This window comes from Pavona decussata, unplaced genomic scaffold (assembly GCF_977016875.1).
Source record: "Pavona decussata unplaced genomic scaffold, jaPavDecu1.1 SCAFFOLD_381, whole genome shotgun sequence".
In the NCBI taxonomy this organism is placed as follows: Eukaryota; Metazoa; Cnidaria; class Anthozoa; order Scleractinia; family Agariciidae; genus Pavona; species Pavona decussata.
This window is the reverse complement of record NW_028145755.1, coordinates 335,767-358,168: the sequence shown is the minus strand read 5'-3', so window position 1 is coordinate 358,168 and position 22,402 is coordinate 335,767. Positions and strand designations below refer to the sequence as shown.

Below are 22,402 nucleotides of genomic sequence, written 5' to 3'. Positions count from 1 at the left end.
AAAAAACAAAGACTTCCTTCACTTTAAATTAAACGTTACTATACCCTTTCATTTCATTTCTCGAACTTAAATGGAATAATCGACCCATGCAAAACCAATTTTGACCTTTTCGATTTTCATATATGGACATCTCAATGTAAAACACGAGAAAGGACGAGACGCTCACCTCCACAAAAGAAGACGTTGGTGTGGCAATTGTCGACCCTTGTTGAGATAACAGTGTTGCGCCTTCTTCCTCTGGAGATTCCGTTGATTCTTCATCTAGTGATGATGTTGTTTCTTCCTCGTCAGGTGACGAGGTTGTTGCTTCCTCTTCAGCTGATAAGGATGTTGCTTCCTTCCCTGGTGAAGAAGTCGTTAATTCCTCGTCAGGTGATGTTGTTTCTTCATTGTCAGGTGATGAGGTTGTTGTTTCCTCGTCAAGTGATGTGGTTGTTGCTTCCGCGTCATCAGGTAATGCGGTTGTTTCTTCTTCGTCAGATGATGAGGTTGTTGCTTCCTCGTCTGTTGATGGGGTCGCTGCTTCCTCATCAGGATGTGAGGCTGTTGATTCCTCATCAGGTGATGCTGCTGTGGTTACCTCGTCAGGTGATGCTGTTGTTATTTCCTCGTCAGTTGATAAGGTTGTTTTTTTCTCATTCATTGATAAGGTTGTTGGTCCCTCGTCAGATGACGGCGTTGTTGACACCTCGTAAGGCGATGAACTTGTTCCTTCCTCGTCAGGAGATGGAGTTGTTGTTTTTACGTCAGGTGATGAGGTTGTTGGTTCCTCGTCAGGTGAAGGGGTTGTTGATAACTCCTCAAGTGATGGTGTTACTTCCTCGTCAGGTAATGAGGTTGTTGTTCCCTCGTCCGTTGATAAGGTTGTTGCTTCTTCGTCAGGTGATGGGGCTGTTGTTACCTCGTCAAGTGATGAGGTTGTTGGTTGTTCGTCAGGTGAAGAGGTTGTTGATACCTCCTCAAGCAATGGTGTTGTTACTTCCTCGTCAGGTAATGAGATTGTTGTTCCCTCGTCCGTTGAGGAAGTTGTTGCTTCCTCGCCAGGTGAGGGGGTTGTTCCTTCCTCGTCAGGTAATGGGGTCGTTGACACCTCCTCAAAAGATGGTGTTGTTACTTCCTCGTCAAGTAATGAGGTTGTAGTTCTCTCGTCCGTTGATGAGGTTGTTGCTTCCTCGTCGGGTAATGAAGTTGTTCCTTCCTCGTTAGGTGATGGGATTGTTGTTTCCTCGTCAGGTAATGGGGTTGTTGATACCTCCTCAAGTGATGGTGTTGTTCCTTCCTCTTCAGGTGATGAGGTTGTTACCTCCTCGTCAGGTGATGAGGTTGTAAGTTCTTCGTGAGGTGAAGGGGTTGCTGATACCTCCTTAAGTGATGGTGTTTTTACTTCCTCGTCTGGTAATGAGGTTATTGTTCCCTCGTCCGTTGATGAGGTTGTTGCCTCCTCGTCAGGTGAAGGGGTTGTTCCTTCCTCGTCAGATGATGATGTTGTTCCTTCCTCGTCAGGTGATGAGGTTGTTGCTTCCTCGTCAGGTAATGAGGTTGTTGGTTCTGCATCAGGTGAAGGGGTTGTTGATACCTCCTCAAGTAATGGTGTTGCTACTTCCTCATCAGGTAATGAGGTTATTGTTCCCTCGTCCGTTAATGAGGTTGTTGCTTCCTCGTAAGGTGAGGGGGTTTTTCCTACCTCGTCAGGTAATGAGGTTGTTGGTTCCTCGTCAGGTGAAGGAGTTGTTGATACCTCTTCAAGTGATGGTGTTGTTACTTCCTCGTCAGGTAATGAGCTTGTTGTTCCCTCGTCTGTTGAGGAAGTTGTTGCTTCCTGGTCAGGAGAGAGGGTTGTTCCTTCCTCGTCAGGTGATGAGGTTGTCGGTTCCTCGTCAGGTAATGGGGTCGTTGACACCTCCTCAAGTGATGGTGTTGTTACTTCCTCGTCAGGTAATGAGGTTGTAGTTCCCTCGTCCGTTAATGAGGTTGTTGCTTCCTCGTCAGGTGATGGAGCTGTTTCCTCATCAGGTAATGAGGTTGTTGCTTCCTCGTCAGGTGATGAGGTTGTTCCTTCCTCGTTAGCTAATGGGGCTGTTGTTTCCTCGTCAGGTAATGGGGTTGTTGATACCTCCTCAAGTGATGATGTTGTTCCTTCCTCTTCAGGTGATGAGGTTGTTACCTCCACGTCAGGTGATGAGGATGTTGGTTCCTCGTGAGGTGAAGGGGTTGCTGATACCTCTTTAAGTGATGGTGTTGTTACTTCCTCGACAGGTAATGAGGCTGTTGTTCTCTCGTCCGTTGATAAGGTTGTTGCTTCCTCGTCAGGTGATGAGGTTATTCCTTCCTCGTCAGGTGATGAGGTCGTTGCTTCATCATTAAGTGATGAGGTTGTTTCTTCCTTGCCAGGTGATGAGGTTGTTCCATCCTCGTCAGGTGATGGGGCTGTTGTTTCCTCGTCAGGTGATGAGGTTGTTCCTTCCTCTTCAGGTGATGGGGCTGTTGTTTCCTCGTCAGGTGATGATGTTGTTTCTTTCTCGTCAGGTGATGGGGCTGTTAAGGTTGGTCCTTCCTCGTCAGGTAATGGGGCTGTTGCTTTCTCGTCAGGTGATGAGGTTGTTGCTTCCTCGTCAGGTGATGAGGTTGTTGCTTCCTCGTCAGGTGATGAGGTTGTTGGTTCCGCGTCAGGTGATGAGGTTGTTGGTTCCGCGTCAGGTGAAGGGGTTGTTGATACCTCCTCAAGTGATGGTGTTGTTACTTCCTCGTCAGGTGATGAGGTTATTGTTCCCTCGTCCGTTGATGAGGTTGTTGCTTCCTCGTCAGGTAAGGGGGTTGTTCCTACCTCGTCAGGTAATGAGGTTGCTGATTCTTCGTCAGGTGAAGGAGTTGTTGATACCTCCTCAAGTGATGGTGTTGTTACTTCCTCGTCAGGTAATAAGGTTGTTGTTCCCTCGTCCGTTGACGAGGTTGTTGCTTCTTCGTCAGGTGATAGGGCTGTTGTTATCTCGTCAGGTGATGAGGTTGTTGGTTGTTCTTCACGTGAAGAGGTTGTTAATACCTCCTCAGGTGATGGTGTTGTTACTTCCTCGTCAGGTAATGAGATTGTTGTTCCCTCGTCCGTTGAGGAAGTTGTTGCTTCCCTGCCAGGTGAGGGGGTTGTTCCTTCCTCGTCAGGTGATGAGGTTGTTGGTTCCTCATCAGGTAATGGGGTTATTGACACCTCCTCAAGTGATGGTGTTGTTACTTCCTCGTCAGGTAATGAGGTTGTAGTTCCCTCGTCCGTTGATGAGGTTGTTGCTTCCTCGTCAGGTGATGAGGTTGTTGCTTCCTCGTCGGATGATGAAGTTGTTCCTTCCTCGTTAGGTGATGGGATTGTTGTTTCCTCGTCAGGTAATGGGGTTGTTGATACCTCCTCAAGTGATGATGTTGTTCCTTCCTCTTCAGGTGATGAGGTTGTTACCTCCTCGTCAGGTGATGAGGTTTTTGGTTTTTCGTGAGGTGAAGGGGTTGCTGATACCTCCTTAAGTGATGGTGTTTTTACTTCCTCGTCTGGTAATGAGGTTATTGTTCCCTCGTCCGTTGATGAGGTTGTTGCCTCCTCGTCAGGTGAAGGGGTTGTTCCTTCCTCGTCAGGTGATGAGGTTGTTTCTTCCTTGCCAGGTGATGAGGTTGTTGCTTCCTCATCAGGTGATGGGGCTGTTGTTTCCTCGTCAGGTGATGAGGGTTTTGCTTCCTTGTCAGGTAATGGGGCTGTTGTTTCCTCGTCAGGTGATGAGGTTGTTCCTTCGTCGTCAGGTAATGGGGCTGTTGTTTCCTCGTCAGCTGATGAGGTTGTTCCTTCCTCGTCAGGTGATGGGGCTGTTTTTTCCTCATTAGGTGATGAGGTTGTTGGTTCCTCGTCAGGTAATGCTCTTGTTGACACCTCCTTAAGTGATGGTGTTGTTACTTCCTGGTCAGGTAATGAGATTGTTGTTCTCTCGTCTGTTGATGAGGTTGTTGCTGCGTTGTCAGATGAGGGGGTTGTTCCTCCCTCGTCAGGTGATGGGGTTGTTGATAACTCGTCAGATAATGAGGTGGTTCCTTTCTCGTCGGGTAATGGGGTTGTTGGTTCTTCGTCAGGTGATGAGGTTGTTGATTCCTTCTCTGGTGACGAGGTTGTTGGTTCCTCGTGAGTTGATAAGGTGGCTACTTCCTTCCCTGGTAATGATGTTGTTGCTTCCTTCTCAGGTGATGAGTTTGTTGATACCTTGTCAGGTAATACGGTTGTTGATTCTTCGTCAGGTGGTGAGGTTGTGGGTTCCTCGTCAGGTGATGAGGTTGTTTCTTCCAGGTCAGGTGATGAGATTGTTGACTCCTCCTGAGGTAATAGGGTTGTTGCTTCCTCGTCAAGTGAGGGGGTCGTTGATTCCTCGTCAGATGATGAGGTTGTTGCTTCTTCGTCAGGTGATAACGTTGTTGCTTGTTGGTATGGCAAGGAAGTGGTTAATTTCTCTTGTGGAAGTGCTGTTATTCTCTCCTTCATTTGAGAAGAAGTGTCCCCGTCTGTTTCAATCATAATTGACGGTCTTTCGTCTTGTACAGTAGCAGAAGGCAAGACAACTGTTGTCGCTTTTTCTTCAAATGATGAGGTTGCTGCTTCCTCGTTAGTTGATGAAGTTGTTGATTCTTGGTCAGTTGACGAGGTTGTTGATTCCTCCCCGGGTGATGAGATTGTTACCTCCTCGTCAGGTGATGATGTTGTTGTTTTCTTGTCTGATGATGGGGTCGTTGATTCCTCCTCAGGTAGTGAGGTTGTTGTTTTCTTGTCCGGTGATGCGGTTGTTGATTCCTCCGCAGGTGATGAGGTCATTGCTTCCTCCTCAGGTGATGAGGTCGTTGCTTCCTCCTCAGGTGATGAGGTTGTTGCTTGCACGTCAGGTGAGGAGGTCATTGTTTGCTCGCCAGGTGATGAACTTGTTGCCTCCTCGTCAGATGATGATGTTGTTGCTTCCTTTTTAGGTGAGGAGGTTGTTGCTTCCTCGTGAGGTGATGAGCTTGTTGCGTCCTCGTCAGGTGAGGAGGTCGTTGCTTCCTTCTCAGGTGATGAGGTCGTTGCTTCCTCCTCAGGTGGGGAGGTCGTTGCTTCCTCCTCAGGTGATGAGGTTGTTGCTTGCGCGTCAGGTGAGGAGGTCATTGTTTGCTCGCCAGGTGATGAACTTGTTGCCTCCTCGTCAGGTGATGAGGTTGTTGCTTCCTTGTCAGGTGAGGAGGTTGTTGCTTCCTCGTGAGGTGATGAGCTTGTTGCGTCCTCGTCAGGTGAGGAGGTTGCTCCTTCCTCTTCAGGTGATGAGCTTGTTGCTTTTTCGTCAAGTGAGGAGGTTGTTTCTTCCTCGTCAGGTGACGGGGCTGCGGGTTCCTCGTCAGGTGATGAGCTTGTTGCTTCCTCGTCAGATGAGGAGGTTGTTGCTTTCTCGTCAGGTGAGGGGGTCGTTGCTTCCTCTTCAGGTGATGAGGTTGTTTCTTCCTCGTCAGGTGATGAGCTTGTTGCTTGCTTGTCAGATGAGGAGGTTGTTGCTTCCTTGTCAGGTGACGAGCTTGTTGCCTCCTCGTCAGGTGATGAGCTTGTTGCTTCCTTGTCAGGTGAGGAGGTCGTTGCTTCATCGTCAGGTGAGGAGGTTGTTGCTTCCTCCTCAGGTGAGGAGGTTGTTCCTTCCTCGTCAGGTGATGAGCTTGTTGCTTCTTCGTCAGGTGATGAGCTCATTGCTTCCTCGTCAGATGAGGAGGTTGTTGCTTTCTTGTCAGGTGAGGGGGTCGTTGCTTCCTCTTGAGGTGATGAGGTTGTTCCTTCCTCGTCAGATGATGAGCTCTTTGCTTCCTCTTCAGGTGAAGAGGTTGTTGCTTTCTCCTCAGGCAAGGAGGTTGTTGCTTCCTCCTCAAGTGATGAGCTTGTTGCTTTCTCGTCAGGTAATGAGGTTGTTGCTTTCTCTTGAGGTGATGAGCTTGTTGCTTCCTTGTCAAGTGAGGAGGTTGTTTCTTCCTCGTCAGGTGACTTGGTTGTCGGTTCCTCGTCAGATGATGAGGTTGTTGCTTCCTCGTCAAGTGACAACGTTGTTGTTTGTTTGTACGGTGAGGACGTGGTTGATTTCTCTCGTGGAATTGTTGTTGTTCTCTCTTTGGTTTGTGAAGAAGTGTTCCTGTCTGTTTCAGTCACGATTGACGGTCTTTCTTCTTGTACAGTAGCAGAAGGCGAGACAACTGTTGTAGAATATGGTGTTATTGGTATATTTTCTTCGGATGGTGTTTTTCTTGTGGGCATTACGGTTGTTCCTTCGTCAAGGGGAATTGTAGTCGCTGTTTCGTTCGATGAGGTTGGTGGTATCCCCTCATCTGATGTTGTTGGGATACGTTGTGTTGTACGTAACGTGGTGGGGATGAGTAAGTGGCCTGAATAGTTTACCAAAGAATGAAAAGACTTTGTTTTAGTATGTATGAATTCTCGTTTTGAGTAGCAACTAATTCTGTAACCCCTCAAATTATAAGTATGGCTTAAAATTGGACAGTAGTGAGCAAAAATGCGTATACCTTTGGTATATCAACCTGAGACTTTCTACCCACTTTAGAAATTATAAAGCTTACTTAAATTATACATTCATAATTGCTTTCTGAGAGGCGTACTTTGTACTGTGCTAACATTTGTTGGGCCAATAATCTAAAGACAACAATCTTTCAGGTTGTCTAAACGAAAAGGACTATCGACTTTAAGAACGCCAAAGTCGTGAATGAACTGATGAAAAAGTAGTCTGGGAGACAATACAACAAAATAACGTTAAATTAAAAATACGTGAGATGAGATTGTATCCGATTACGTTTGATTGGTTCAGATTTGGCTAGATTACATTAAATGGCACGAGATTAAAGGATAGCAGATGAAATGATATATAATGCTAAACAAGGACATTTGAGATGAGAGGCATTGACAAAAAATTACAGTAATACGACTGTGAAATTAGAGGAGACAAGGAGAGAGATTATACTTCTGATGGCTAAGCCACGCGTTTCCAGGCCCGTAGCCAACGGAGAGACGACCAAGGCAGCTCGATCGTTATTTTTAATGATAATTTTAACCATTTGCTCTGAAAATCATGTTTGCTAATTGTCGTAAACAATATTTTCATATGAAAAATACTTTAAGATAACGGTCCATTCATGTTGTGATCATAAATGGCTACAAATATTCTTAATACCTCCCCCCCCCCCCCCCCCCCAACAAGAAAGACGACGTAAAATAACCTTTCACATACCACTGGATTTCTTAACAAAGACAATCGGCGGAAAGGACTGATCAGCCATGTGTGGAAAACGCGTGATAAGTGTTAAATTCGTGCATAGGTAGCATGCATTTTTTCCTCGCTTCCACCATTCAACGGCATCACACCCATCACCGCAAAACTTCTGACATTGACGTGCGGTTGTGTGCCTCCCGACTAGCGTTCTTCCTGATGGCGTACACCAATGTAGTCTGTACTTCTTCCATTTCGTTTCTAAAATGAACAGAATAAATGTAACGAATTAGGTAAAACAGATTTCGTCAAAGACATCCAAATGCTTTGAGGTATTTTTAAGCGCCTTCTATGATGGCGACCTTCGGGTACCCCCGCCTTAGGACATTTTAGGCAGTCCAAGTGACGTACCTGGTAATGATGTTGCTCCCTCCTCGTCCAATGATTTCGTTGTTGTTTCCTCGTCTGGTGATGTGGTTGTTCCTTCTTCGTCTGGTGATAATGTTATTGGCCTTTCCTCCAATGATTGCGTTGTGACTTTCTCATCTGGTGACCAAGTTTTTCCTTCTTCGTCTAGGGATTCCGTTGTTGGTTTTTTGTCTGGTGAATCAGTTGTTCCTTTTTCGTCTGGTGAATCAGTTGTTCCTTCTTCGTCTGGGGATCCCGTTGTTGGTTTTTTGTCTGGTGATTCAGTTGTTCCTTCTTCAGCCGGTGATGACGTTGTTGGTTTCTCCTGCGGTGATTCCGTTGTCACTTTCTCGTCTGGTGACCAAGTTGTTGCTTTCTCGTCTGGTGATTCCGTTGTTACTTCTTCGGATGGTGAATCAATTGTTCCTTCTTCGGCTGGTGAATCAGTTGTTCCTTCTTCGTCTGGCGATTCCGTTGTTGGTTTTCGGTCTGGTAAATAAGTTGTTCCTTCTTCGTCTGCTGATTGAACTGTTCCTTTTTCGTCTGGTGAATCAGTTGTTCCTTCTTCGTCTGGGGATCCCGTTGTTGGTTTTCTGTCTGGTAAATCAGTTGTTCCTTCTTCGTCTGGTAAATCAGTTGTTCCTTCTTCGTCTGGTGAATCAGTTGTTCCCTCTTCGTCTGGTGATCCCGTTGTTGGTTTTTCGTCTGGTGAATCAGTTGTTCCTTCTTCGGCTGGTGATCCCGTTGTTGGTGTTCTGTCTGGTAAATCAGTTGTTCCTTCTTCGTCTGGTGATGACGTGGTTGGTTTTCTGTCTGGTGAATCAGTTGTTCCTTCTTCGGCTTGTGATTCAGTTGTTCCTTCTTCGTCTGGTGAATCAGTTGTTCCTTCTTCGTCTGGTGATCCCGGTATTGGTTTTCTATCTGGTGATTCAGTTGTTCCTTCTTCGGCTGGTGATGACGTTGTTGGTTTTCTGTCTGGTAAATCAGTTGTTCCTTCTTCGTCTGGTGAAATAGTTGTTCCTTCTTCGTCTGGTGAATCAGTTGTTCCTTCTTCGTCTGGTGATCCCGTTGTTGGTTTTTCGTCTGGTGAATCAGTTGTTCCTTCTTCGGCTGGTGATCCCGTTGTTGGTGTTCTGTCTGGTAAATCAGTTGTTCCTTCTTCGTCTGGTGAATCAGTTGTTCCTTCTTCGTCTGGTGATCCCGTTGTTGGTTTTTCGTCTGGTGAATCAGTTGTTCCTTCTTCGGCTGGTGATCCCGGTGTTGGTTTTCTATCTGGTGATTCAGTTGTTCCTTCTTCGGCTGGTGATGACGTTGTTGGTTTTCTGTCTGGTAAATCAGTTGTTCCTTCTTCGTCTGGTGAAATAGTTGTTCCTTCTTCGTCTGGTGAATCATTTGTTCCTTCTTCGGCTGGTGATGACGTTGTTAGTTTTCTGTCTGGAAAATCAGTTGTTCCTTCTTCGTCTGGTGATCCCGTTGTTGGTTTTTCGTCTGGTGAATCAGTTGTTCCTTCTTCGGCTGGTGATCCCGTTGTTGGTGTTCTGTCTGGTAAATCAGTTGTCCCTTCTTCGTCTTGTGATTCTGTTGTTCCTTCTTTGGCTGGTAAATCAGTTGTTCCTTGTTCGGCTGGTGATTCAGTTGTTGGTTTTCTATCTGGTGAATCAGTTGTTTCTTCTTCGGCCGGTGATCCCGTTGTTGGTTTTCTGTCTGGTGAATCAGTTGTTCCTTCTTCGGCTGGTGATCCTGTTTTTAGTTTTCTATCTGGTGAATCAGTTGTTCTTTCTTCGGCTGATGATCCCGTTGTTGGTTTTCTGTCTGGTAAATCAGTTGTTCCTTCTTCGTCTGGTGATTCAGTTGTCCCTTCTTTGTTTGGTGATCCCGGTGTTGGTTTTCTATCTGGTGATTCAGTTGTTCCTTCTTCGGCTGGTGATGACGTTGTTGGTTTTCTGCCTGGTGATTCGGTTGTTCCTTCTTCGGCTGGTGATGACGTGGTTGGTTTTCTGTCTGATAAATCAGTTGTTCCTTCTTCGGCTAGTGATTCAGTTGTTCCTTCTTCGTCTGGTGAATCAGTTGTTCCTTCTTCGGCTGGTGATTCAGTTGTTCCTTCTTCGTCTGGTGATTCAGTTGTTCCTTCTTCGTCTGGTGAATCAGTTGTTCCTTCTTTGGCTGGTGATTCCGTTGCTCCTTCTCTGGCTGGTGATGCCGTTGTTGGTTTTCTGTCTGGTGAATGAGTTGTTCCTTCTTTGTCTGGTGAATCAGTTGTTTGTTCTCTGTCTGGTAAATCAGTTGTTCCTTCTTCGGCTGGTGATTCAGTTGTTCCTTCTTTGTCTGGTGAATCAGTTGTTGGTTTTTCGTCTGGTGAATCAGTTGTTGGTTTTTCGTCTGGTGATCCCGTTGTTGGTTTTGTGTCTGGTAATTCAGTTGTTCCTTCTTCGTCTGGTGATTCAGTTGTTCCTTCTTCGGCTGGTGATTTAGTTGTTCCTTCTTCGGCTGGTTTCTCGTCTGGTGATGACGTTGTTCCTTCTTCGTCTGGTGATGACTTCTTCCCTTCCTCTTCTGGTGGAGACGTTGTTGCTTTCTCGTCTGGTGATGACGTTGTTCGTTCTTCGTCTTGTGATGACGTTGTTCCTTCTTCGTCTGGTGATGACGTCGTCCCTTCCTCTTCTTGTGAAGACGTCGTCCCTTCTTCTTTTCGTGAAGCCGTTGTTGCTTTCTTGTCTGGTGATGACGTTGTTCCTTTTTCGTCTGGTGATGACGTCTTCCCTTCCTCTTCTGGTGAAGACGTTGTTGCTTTCTCGTCTGGTGATGACGTTGTTGGTTTCTCGTCTTGTGATGACGTTGTTCCTTCCTCTTCTGGCGAGGACGTTGTTCCTTCTTCGTCTGGTGATGACGTCGTTCCTTCCTCTTCTGGTGACGACGTTGTTGGTTTCTCGTCTGGTGATGACGTTGTTACTTCTTCGTGTGATGTTGGTGTTTGTTGTTCTACAGCAGTGGAGGGTGAAACGGCTTTTGGGGTAGATGGTATCATGGCTACATTTTTCTCTGTTTTTCTTTCTTGTGTGGACATGACGGTCGTTCCCTCGTCTGGCGGAAGTGTAGTAATTGTTTCTTGTGGAGAGGTTGTCGGTATACCTTCATCGGATGTTGTTGGAACGTTTGTGGTAGGTAAAATGGTAGGGATGAGTACGTGACCTGAAAAATTTACCAAAGAATGAAAAGACATCACTTTATTTTACGGATTCTCTTTATAAGAGATAGATCTGCAGCTTCATAACCTATCACTATGGTTCAAAATTGGACGTTAGTAAGCCGAAATGTACACACCTTGGCACGTTAGTAATTCATTAAGTATTCATAATTGCTCACTTAGAATACTAAAGTCAAGGTCACTATAGCATGTCTATACTGTTTCCATATTTCTTAGACAAAAATCTAAACACGACGAGTAATATGAACAAGAGGACTATCAACTACAGAAACACCGGGAAAAGTGCTAGGTGGATGGATGAAGGCATGGTCTGGGCGATGTTGCGGAGAACATAATGTTCCCCCAAGCTACATCAGATCAGGTTAGATCAGGGGCGAGTTGTTCAAAGCTCGATTAGCGCTAATCCTGGGTTAACTGCGAACAAAACCTATAAGTTGTCATGGTAGCTTACCAGGATTAGCGCTAAGGGCGCTTCGAACAACCCAACCCAGATCAGATTAGATTAGGTGAGATTTGACTGGATTAGATAAGAGGAGAGGAGATGAAATGAGATCAGTTAACCAAACGTTGAGGGAAAACTAAATGGGACGATCTTAGGAGAGGAAATCATATAAAACAAGATGCCTGCTATACTGGCATTACGCGTGATGCTGGGGCTGATTCATTTATTCCAACTGTACGTATTCTTTGCCGATTGATAAAACTATCCTTGCTAATGGAATAGTTTGAGTCACGACGATCGCGTTACGTTGTTTTCCGTGTGTTACGCGACTCAGACTATCAGCGGAAATTTGTCAAATTCCATTACGATAACGTAAGCTTCTCAATGACCTCTTTTCTGTCTCGCGTCGTGGCCTAAGACTGTCAAACAAAGCACGATTCCTTCACTAAGAACTCACCAATTTCCACCGTTTTACGTGTCGGGTGCTTCTTAGAAGTTATTCTTTCGATTTACCGCTTCAAAATGGTGAAATTTCCGTTTGAAAACGGCACACTTGAGTCCAGAACATGTTAAAACAATATGGCGCGACTTAATCCGTCTTTAATAAATATATCAAATGATGCATTGACGTCACACAGGTAGGGGTGAGTGGGTCCCCTCCCTCGCGATATAAGCGACAAGAATGGATTTTGATTGGCCTGCTGTTATTGAAGACAATCAGAACAATACATCCCGAGTAGGAGAGGGGAGAGTTTAATGAACAAGATGCCTGCTACACTGGCATTACGCGTGATGCTGGGGCTGATTCATTTATTCCAACTGTATGCTTTGCCGATTGATAAGACTATCCTTGCTAGTGGAATAGTTTAAGTCACGACGATCGCGTTACGTTGTTTCCTTTGTGTTACGCGACTCAGAGTATCACCGGAAATTTTAGCCTCCCACGCAGACGTTCTTAGGGCAGGAACGCGTGACGAACCCCCAAGAACGTCTGCGTGGGAGGCTACGGAAAATTTGTGAAATTCCATTACGATAACGTAAGCTTCTCAATGACCTCTTTTCAGTCTCGCGTCGTGGTCTAAGACTGTCAAACAAAGCACGATTCCTTCGCCAGGAACTCACCAATTTCCACCGTTTTACGTGTCGGGTGCTTCTTAGAAGTTATTCTTTCGATTTATCGCTTCAAAATGGTGAAATTTCCGTTTGAAAACGGCACACTTGAGTCCAGAACATGTTAAAACAATATGGCGCGACTATTTAATCCGTCATTAATAAATATATCAAATGATGCATTGACGTCACACAGGTAGGGGTGAGTGGGTCCCCTCCCTCACGATATAAGCGACAAGAATGGATTTTGATTGGCCTGCTGTCGTTGAAGACAATCAGAACAATACATCCCGAGTAGGAGAGGGGAGAGTTTAATGAATAAATTAATGTACCGATTTGTAGCTACTACGAAGAAAAACAAGATGCCTGCTACACTGGCATTACGCGTGATGCTGGGGCTGATTCATTTATTCCAACTGTATGCTTCGCCGATTGATAAAACTATCCTTGCTAATGGAATAGTTTGAGTCACGACGATCGCGTTACGTTGTTTACCTTGTGTTACGCGACTCAGACTATTACCGGAAATCAGTGAAATTCCATTACGATAACGTAAGCTTCTCAATGACCTCTTTTCAGTCTCGCGTCGTGGTCTAAGACTGTCAAACAAAGCACGATTCCTTCGCCATGAACTCACCAATTTCCACCGTTTTAAATGTCGAGTGCTTCTTAGAAGTTATTCTTTCGATTTGCCGCTTCAAAATGGTGAAATTGCTGTTTGAAAACGGCACACTTGAGTCCAGAATATGTTATAAACAATATGGCGCCACACTTGAGTCCAGAACATGTTACGCGTGATGCTGTGGCTGATTCATTTATCCCAAGTGTATGCTTCGCAGATTTATAAAACTATCCTTCCTAATGAAATAGTTTGAGTCACGAAGATCGCGTTACTCCCTTGTGTTACGCTACTCGGGGTTTCGAGGGAAATTGCGCAAATTCCATTACGATAATGTAAGTGACCTCTTTTCAGTCTGCCATCGTGGTCTAAGACTGTCAAACAAAGCACGATTCCTTCACCAGGAACTCTCGAAGATGCTGGTGCTGATTCATTTATTCCAACTGTTTGCCTCGCCGATTGATAAAACTATCATTGCTAATGGAATATTTTGAGTCACGAAGATCGCGTTATGTTGTCTCCCTTGTGTTACGCTACTGAGGATCTCACTGGAAATTTCGGGAATTCCGTTACGATAACGTAAGCTTCTCGATGACCTCTTTTCTGTCTCCTATCGTGGTTCGGGGCTGTCAAACAAAGCACGATTCCTTCGCCAGGAACTCTCCAATTTCCACCGTTTTAAGTGTCGAAGGCTTCTTAGAGGTTATTCTTTTGATTTACCGTTTCAAAATGATAAATTTCCGTTTGAAAACGGCACACTTGAGTCCACAACATGTTAACAATATGGCGCCAAATTTAATCCGAGATTAATGAATGATGCTTTGACGTCACACTGGTAGGGGTGAGTGGGTCCCCTCCCTCGCGATATACGCGACAAGAATGGATTTTGATTGGCCTGCTTTTTGTTGAAGACAATCAAAACAATACATCCCGGCTAGGAGAGGGGTGAGTTTAATGAATAAACAAGATGCCTGCTATACTGGCATTACGCGTGATGCTGCGGCTGATTCATTTATTCCAACTGTATGTTTCGCAGATTTATAAAACAATCCTTGCTAATGGAATAGTTTGAGTCACGACGATCGCGTTACGTTGTTTCCCTTGTGCTCAGGGTTTCAAGGGAAATTGCGGGAATTCCATTGCGATAACGTAAGCTTTTCAATGACCTCTTTTCTGTCTGCAATCGTCGTCTAAGACTGTCAAAGAAAGCACGATTCCTTCGCCAGGAACTCTCCAATTTCCACCGTTTTAGATGTCGAGTGCTTCTTAGACGTTATTCTTTCGATTCACTTCTTCAAAATGGTGAAATTTCCGTTTGAAAAAAACACACTTGAGTCCACAACATGTTAACAATATCGCGCCACAAATTTAATCCGTTTTTGATAAATATATCAAATGATGCGTTGACGTCACACAGGTAGGGCTGAGTGGGTCCCCTCCCTCGTAATATAAGCGACAAGAATGGATTTTGATTGGCCTGCTTTTGTTGAAGACAATCAGAACAATACATCCCGAGTAGGAGAGGGGAGAGTTTAATGAATAAATTAATATACAGATTTGTGGCTACGAGGAAAAAGAAATCGTCCCGTTTTTAGACACGGTATGCCCCCTCAGGGCATCCCGCGTAATTAATGTGCAGATTTGTAGCTACGAGGAAAAAGAAATCGTCCCGTTTTTAGACACGGTATGCCCCCTCAGGGCATCCCGCGTAAAAAAAGAAATCGACCCGTTTTTAGACACGGTATGCCCCTTCAGGGCATCCCGCGTAAAAAAGAAATCGACCCGTTTTTAGACACGGTATGCCCCTTCAGGGCATCCCGCGTAAAAAAGAAATCGACCCTTTTTTAGACACGGTATGCCCCCTCAGGGCATCCCGCGTAAAAAAAAAGAAATCGACCCGTTTTTAGACACGGTATGCCCCCTCAGGGCATCCCGCGTAAAAAAAAGAAATCGACCCGTTTTAAGACACGGTATGCCCCCTCGGGGCATCCCGCGTAATAAATTAATGTACCGATTTGTGACTACGAGGAAGAAAAAAAAGAAATCGACCCGTTTTTAGACACGGTATGCTCCTTCAGGGCATCCCGCGTAACGAGGTTTGTATCGGGATCCTGATCTTTAATGTTATACAGTTTTGGTATAAACAGGGTAAATAATTCTTAACCTTCATGAGTCAGTTGATACAAGGTGATTTATATGAAGTAAAAAATGTGAAGCACGAAAGAAGAAGTGTAATTGCCATTTTTTTTTTAAATATTTCAATTTTAAATCAAGTCAATGTGGAGCATAATTTAACATGTATGGTAGTTAGTAATACGATGCATTAGATGGAATATAAAGAGAGTTCTACCGATTTTCTGGCCTCCGATCCTTCATTTCCTTCACTTCAGATAAGGGAGTTTTTATTTCATTTTGATTAGGTTGAAAAACCCTTCAACATGACAGCTGGAAAGGTCAATTTTGATGGCCGACACAATTTTAGGGCACGATCGTTCAGGATGATATGTCTGAGACGCGGCAAGAGGTTTTGTCGTGGAAGTAAACAAGTGTACAAACAAGAAGAAGAAGCAGCAGTAGTAGTAGTAGTAGTAGTAGTAGTAGTAGTAGTAGTAGTAGTAGTAGTAGTAGTAGTAGTAGTAGTAGTAGTAGTAGTAGTAGTAGTAGTAGTAGTAAAACAGCCTTTCACATACCACTGGATTTCTTAACGAAGACAATCGGTGGATAGGACATATCACTCTCGTGAGGGAAACGCGTAATAAGTGTTAAATTCGTGCATAAGTAGCATGCATTTTTTCCTCCCTTCCACCACTCAACGGCTTCACATCCATCACCGCAATACTTCCGACATTGGCGTGGAGTCGTGCCCCTGGTGACTAGCTTTCTTCCTGATGGTGTGCACCAATGTAGTCCGTGTTTCTTCCATTTCGTTTCTAAAATGAGATGAAAAAGGGTCATGAATTAGTTAACAACGATTTCTCCATAACGATAAAATTAGAAGGCCAGATGCTTTGCAGCACCAGGCTTCGTTCTGGCGACAAGCCACGAAGTGGATAAAAATTAAGAATTGAAGACGATAAAAAGTTTCAGTCTAAATTAATATTTTGCCTTTGAGCTATTTTGCAGGGGTGTTTGTTGACATTCAGCTGGCGCATTGGAGCCAGGTTCACGAATTTCTCCTGAGTTAAGATATATTCGTTCTGACGAAGGGCTAACGCTCAAAACGTCAGCACTCGAATCTCTTTACGATGGTCATTTTCCCTTTAGCAGGAGTCCATCACTACCTTTAGTTATCAACTCTGTTGTTTAACCAGACATTCGTTCCTACTTCCCACCAACGCAGCACTGTAATAATCGTAAGACTTAAGACTGTTTATCGTTTAACAAATCGACGGCACTTTTCTATGGTCTATATTCTTATAGACCATAAAATGACGCCATAACATGTTCAAAACTCAAGTGTAACCACGAGCCACAGGCGAGTGGTTTCACTCCCAAGTTTTGGACATTTTATGGCGTCATTTTATGGCCTATAAGAGTATAGACCATAGAAAACTGCCGTCAATTTGTTTTTTATAATAACGTGGAAAAAGTACGAGCGAAACTGGCTATTTGAACAATTGAACGTGTGAAAGAAACAGTATTTTTAGGTGTTATCCTCGATGAGCATTTGTCATGGAAGCCTCACATTCTTAGTGTTTCTAGAAAAATATCAAAATCAATAGGTATTATTTATAAGTCTAGTTTTTGCCTCCCCTAAACCTCCTTACGTTCCTTGTACTATAGTCTAGTTTACCCTTACTTAATTTATTGTGTTTCGACATATCAGTCTCATTTAAATCGCATTATTGTTCTGCAAAAGAAGATAATCAGAATAATATCAAAAGTTTCTTTTGATGCTCATACCGATGTTCTTTTTAAAGAACAGGAGATTTTAAAATTCTCTGACATTTATTTATACCAAATAGGTAAATTTATGTATCTTTTTAAAAGAAGCTTACTTCCAAATTATTTTCGTGATATGTTTACTCTTGCAAGCCAAATACATTCTTATAAAACAAGAAATTCCAACCTTTTCTATATACCTTATTGTCGAACTAATTTTCGAAAATTCTCAATTCGGTTTCAAGGTCCTACGTTTTTCAACTCGCTAAGTCATGAAATTCAAAACAGTGAAAGTATCAGTTTGTTTGGCAAAAGACTTAAAAAATTCCTTCTTTCTAAGTTAAATTGACTCTTTGTTGAGCTACACACCTTTTCTTTACCTTTTCTTTTTTTTTTTTTTTCTTTCTTTCTTTTTCTCTTCTTTAAAAAAAAAATAATTGGAATTTTCAATCAGTACCCTTAACTTCTATGCTTTATCCTATAGTTCTAGGAAGCTTATAGTTAATAAGCCCCCGGCTTCTATATAGGCTTCCTAGCCTTTAACCCTTTTAATATTGTAAATAGTTAAGTATGAACATTGTAATAGTAAGAATATTGTGTGTCGTCTATAATGTATTTATGTTGTATTTTTTTGGTTAATGGCAAAATAAACGAATTGAATTGAAATTGAATTGAATTTTTTCGTTGAGAAAGCGCGCGCGTTACATCTGACGTCATTTTTATTGTCTGCACTCTTGTAGACAATAGCTACGAGCTAATCAGCGCGCGGGAATTTGGACAGTTATTTTAAAAACAGTATTGGCTATTGTTAGTCCAACAATAGACATTTGTCAAGAAAAACATCTTAACTTAGGCGTGCTGCGTGAATCTGGACCCCGAATGTTAATGTTTGACTTGTTACCTCAAACCGAGAACACGAAAATATGCAAGTGCAAGGTCAACCATAGATAATTACAAAATGCCACTAACAGACGTTGTTTGGGTATCTTTCTCTCCTCATCACCTCACAGAACGCTTTCGACATTGCTGATCAGTCCAAGCGGTTTACAGGACAAGTCACACATGAACCCGTTTAGTTACCTATCGTAGCTTAGCATAACCGACAAGCGCTCCTATGATTTCTAGCGTGGACTAAAGCCATTTCAAACGGCCATAAGTGATACATGAAGGACAAATTACAAACCCAATTTCAGACCGATTTCAAGCGCTTACAAGGCAAGCCCTTTGGCGCAGGAGAAAGAGCACTATGCCAGGGAGTTACCCCCCCCCCCCCCCCCACCCCACTCTCGCGAACTGAATGTAATTATATGAGCGTGTTATAAATGGTGGTGAAGTCTTAGCAAATCTGTGTTGGTAACCGCTATAGTCATGCCTTGGTCAGGCTTGATGAACACACCGGTCAATGCCTTATATGAAGTACCTTTGGAACCTAATTTGGATGTTTGAAATTTCTCATAATCTAATACAGTGATAACAACTATAAGCTTATCTCCACCCGATACCTTTGACTAACAAATTATAGTCATGCAATTTTATCTACATCTTGTAAGTCTCGGAAACCCGAGTGCTCATTCATCTGTTTACAGTCTGCCCACAGAAGGCGCAAATCCAGACATTTTAAACCTTATTCGTCGTCGTTACTTCGCTTTATTAGTCATCTTTACCTCGCTTCCTTCTCTGACACCGGAACACACCAAAACAAACAAACGAAAGATGAGGAATTTACGTGCGCCTGTAAGACGATTGGGAGACATTCCAGTCTGGAAAATCCTCTAATGAATACTTAAACACTTGTCTAAAGTGAACAAGAACAGGCCTGTGCTGTTTAAAACAGCTCATTCAAATTTTATTGGAGTCTGACTTTAAAGGTAGGAATGAAATGGTTCTTCAAGATGAGTATACTCCAACATTTCCAAATCCAAATCGATCTGGAGAATGTCCTCAGTAAAGCGCGGACATTTGATTATCTCCTCATGGAATTATGCGCTATACAAATTTAGTAATTTGTTTATTTAATTAATCCTAAGCCTCTTAGAACTACTTGTTTTATCTTTTCTTATCAAGCGTCGTCCTTTACTGAAGGGAATATGACAGGCGTTCGCTTTTTAAAAATGCCCATTCAAATTTCAAAACCTATTTTTCCTTGTAGTCTGGCTTAAAAGGCATGGATGAAGTGTTTCTTCAAGATGAGTGTTACTCTTTCTCGCTCTACCAAACTGATCCCCGATATAACAATATACGTAATGCAGCAAGGAGAAGTAGAAATGAACATAGTGGACATCTAAACACTGGTGTGGAGGACAAGTTTTCTGTGAGCGACTGGGGTGCCTGAAAAGGATCGGGTACGAAAATGTATCGCTCAGCTTTGAAAATGGATAGTGACAATTTCATGCTTTGGTCTAAGATGGACGACCTAAAATGTTTGAGGCGTAACAACGGATCCATGTTTATCTCCCTTGGACGGCCTTTAAGGTCCCTGACCTTTGGAGACAGTTGTCAGCAAGATTATTATTAAATGAGCTTCTTCCGTAAGCACCCGTCTCCGTGCCGTATTGCTAGCCCGGGGGGGGGGGGGGAAACTCCCATATAAAATTGATAGGGGTGATCGTCTGATATTTTGAAAAGAACCCCTAAAAGTTACCAGAATTCTGTTTTGCGACCGTGGTCCGAACGGGTCAGTTATAATAATAATAATTTATTTCTGGCGCATTACATTAAAATCTCAATGCTCTTACAATGTACAACAATTTAAGAAATGCAATATCAATGACAGCAAATTTGATAAAAGTAGGTAGAATAAATAAATGACATACATAGAATGACAAGATAACCCTAAAAGGTACCACTCTACCACTGACGGAAGTTATTTTAGATTTAAGCACCCTAAGGGGTACCAAACCACGAATTTTAACCCCTAAAAGGTACGACAATCAACCCCGTCACTTTTAAATGGGAATCCCTCCCCCCCGGACTTGCTTGACCTGGCCTTCGTTTACAAAGCGCGAACACTCGAGTAGCGAAGCGAAGACGGGCGCAGGGGAGATTCCGTTGCATTTTATTTGTTTTGGATATATTTGGTGTGAATTTAAATTCGAGATTGAAAGTCGGCTTCCAAATAATTGCACGAAAAAGTGTCTGGAAGCAGCAGACAAGTATCGTGTTCACACAATTAAACAATTTGATTATTTTTAGCCGGTTCCGAAAACAAGACATTCCTTGCTGATCACCTCACTAGTCGCAGCAAGACAACTATAACTCTGCCTTTCCCACTGTCACGCTTTTTGGCAACTTGGTTCAATCTCTCTATCGCTAGCTTTTGAGATTGATGCTAAAGATACCGGAAAGCATAGATATCGGTAGAAGATTAACGCAAAATGCAGTTATCAGTGAGCCTATTTATGAAAACAATGATTGTTCTTAAAGTGCTTACCTTTCGAAAGGCCTAGAGGACTATATGTTAGGCAAATCAAGAGGCAAATGGTGATACCAATAACTCGGGTCATTTCCAGCCGAATCTTCTCCTTCCCACGTACAAAAACGGCCTGTTAAAAGAAAATCGTAATTAGTTGAGGTATAAAGTGCATGCACAAGCAAGATCACATAGGTTTGAATCTAGAACACTCAGAAATTTCGCTGTATTTACCTGGAGTTGCCTTGGGAAGTCAAAGTGCTGGTCACCGCAAAATTTGAAAAATATTTGAGACGTGTTGGAACTTAATACTTTGCAGCATTATTGCTTTTCCGTCACATACTTGAATAATTATCAGCCAGCATGGTTTGAATTTTCTGCAGATGGATAGAGGAAGCTTGTATGTTGAATTGTTTGTTTTGGGTCAATGATTGACAAGAATGCTTTTTGAAACCCCTGCGTTCGTTTACATAAACTGAACTGGTCACCAAGATAAGTAGATTTGTTAGAGTTTTTCTCGGGCGTTCTAAAGCGCTTTTGTTCACGTCTTTCTTTGGAATTCTTTCAGAGATTGTGGCAAAACGTAACGGAAGGAGATATCACAGTATCAAGAGGATGCTGTCATCACTTGTGGTCAAAACTCATTACTCTTTCATCGATGATGTTGCATCAGCTGCTCCGATATCATTCCGAAAAGCTTGCCGATAAACTTAAAGGAATTCCCCTTGAGTTTTCAGTCTTTGTCTAAAGAGGGGCGCTAGGTAGAGTTACTGCCAAGGCTCGCAAACAAAGACTCGTTACCAAAGTCATCACTACTTCAAAATATTTCAATATAATTAATATTCCTTGAAGATTCTTCTTATTCTCGAAAATCTTCCGATCAGAACTCGCAGCCCATACCCAAAAAGTCGTTTTCGGTCTGGGGCCCAAACTGTGGAACTCACTCCCATCCAATTGCAACATTGAAGTGTTGACAGCTTAAAAAATTTTTAACACCTCTCTTTTTAATCCTACACTATTTCACAACACATCCATAGTTTTTATTTTAGTTTTTATTGGGGAGACAAAGCGCAAACTTAATGAACGTTTCGGGGAGCATCGCAGATCTATCCTGAATCACCATCAACTACTCAACCCTACTCCTGTCTCGCTACATTTCAACCAACCTGGCCACTCAATCAACGACGCCCAACTAATCCCGCTTGAACTTATACGCAGCAAACGTGACTTAGAAAGGCTCGTGAAGCTCATTTAATCAACAAAGCTAAAACATTGCACCCTCTTGGTATAAATAGACGTGACGAAACACGCCAATGACATGTCTCACACTTGTAACTTAGTCCTAAACAACCAATCATTGTCACGCATTTTATATTTTAAATCTTCTTTGTAACGATCCTTATATGTTTCTCACTTTTCTTTTTCGTTCAGCCCCCGAGCAAGGTTTGTATTGCAAACCGAAATATCGGGCAAAAAAATTTGTTTTTTTAAAAAACAAATATATTTCAGTTATTCTAGCTTTTGTTGTTTGTTTTCTCAAGCTCGTCACCTCCGCTGTTGGGATCAGTCTGCTGTTAATATTTTTTATTGCTACTCAATTTTACTATTTTTCTTGTAAGAGCATTGAGCGCTATTATTATTATTATTATTATTATTATTGTTGTTGTTGTTGTTGTTGTTGTTATTATTATTATTATTATTATTATTATTGTTATTATTATTATTATTATTATTATTATTATTATTATTATTATCAGTTATTATTGTGTGTGTGTTTTTTAAATGTTCTTTGTTATTTAGAAGTGCTGACAATTTAAAAATCTCGTGTGCCTTCAGGGGTGGCTTCAGTTTAACGGATGTAGCGCCTCTCGGTTACATCACAGATACCCAAAGCTACTACTCTATTTCACAACGCATCCATTGTTTTTATTGCTACTCAATTTTACTATTAATTTTACTATTTCACTATATGATTTTAAAACTTTAAGAAAACTTTTAGCAAACGAATCAATACTACGATGATGAGATCCATAAACTGCTTTTTATGTCCTGTATATAACGAATTATTTTTATCAATTTTATCTCT

At 42.8% G+C, this 22,402-nt stretch overlaps 1 protein-coding gene across 1 annotated transcript in view; it reads right to left on the bottom strand.

Moving 5' to 3' along the window:
* LOC146451929 (uncharacterized) overlaps positions 1–20,438 on the bottom strand; it is a 28,564-nt gene extending 8,126 nt beyond the window's left edge. Inside the window, exons 1-5 of the mRNA XM_085098234.1 lie at positions 20,338–20,438; positions 15,716–15,955; positions 7,653–10,838; positions 7,263–7,502; positions 167–6,405 (exon numbers count right to left, since the gene is read on the bottom strand). Coding sequence (XP_084954360.1) covers positions 167–6,405; positions 7,263–7,502; positions 7,653–10,838; positions 15,716–15,955; positions 20,338–20,410 — 9,978 coding nt within the window. The 5' untranslated portion in view covers positions 20,411–20,438. The remainder of the gene's footprint in view (positions 1–166; positions 6,406–7,262; positions 7,503–7,652; positions 10,839–15,715; positions 15,956–20,337) is intronic.
* Between the last annotated feature and the right edge of the window lie 1,964 nt (positions 20,439–22,402).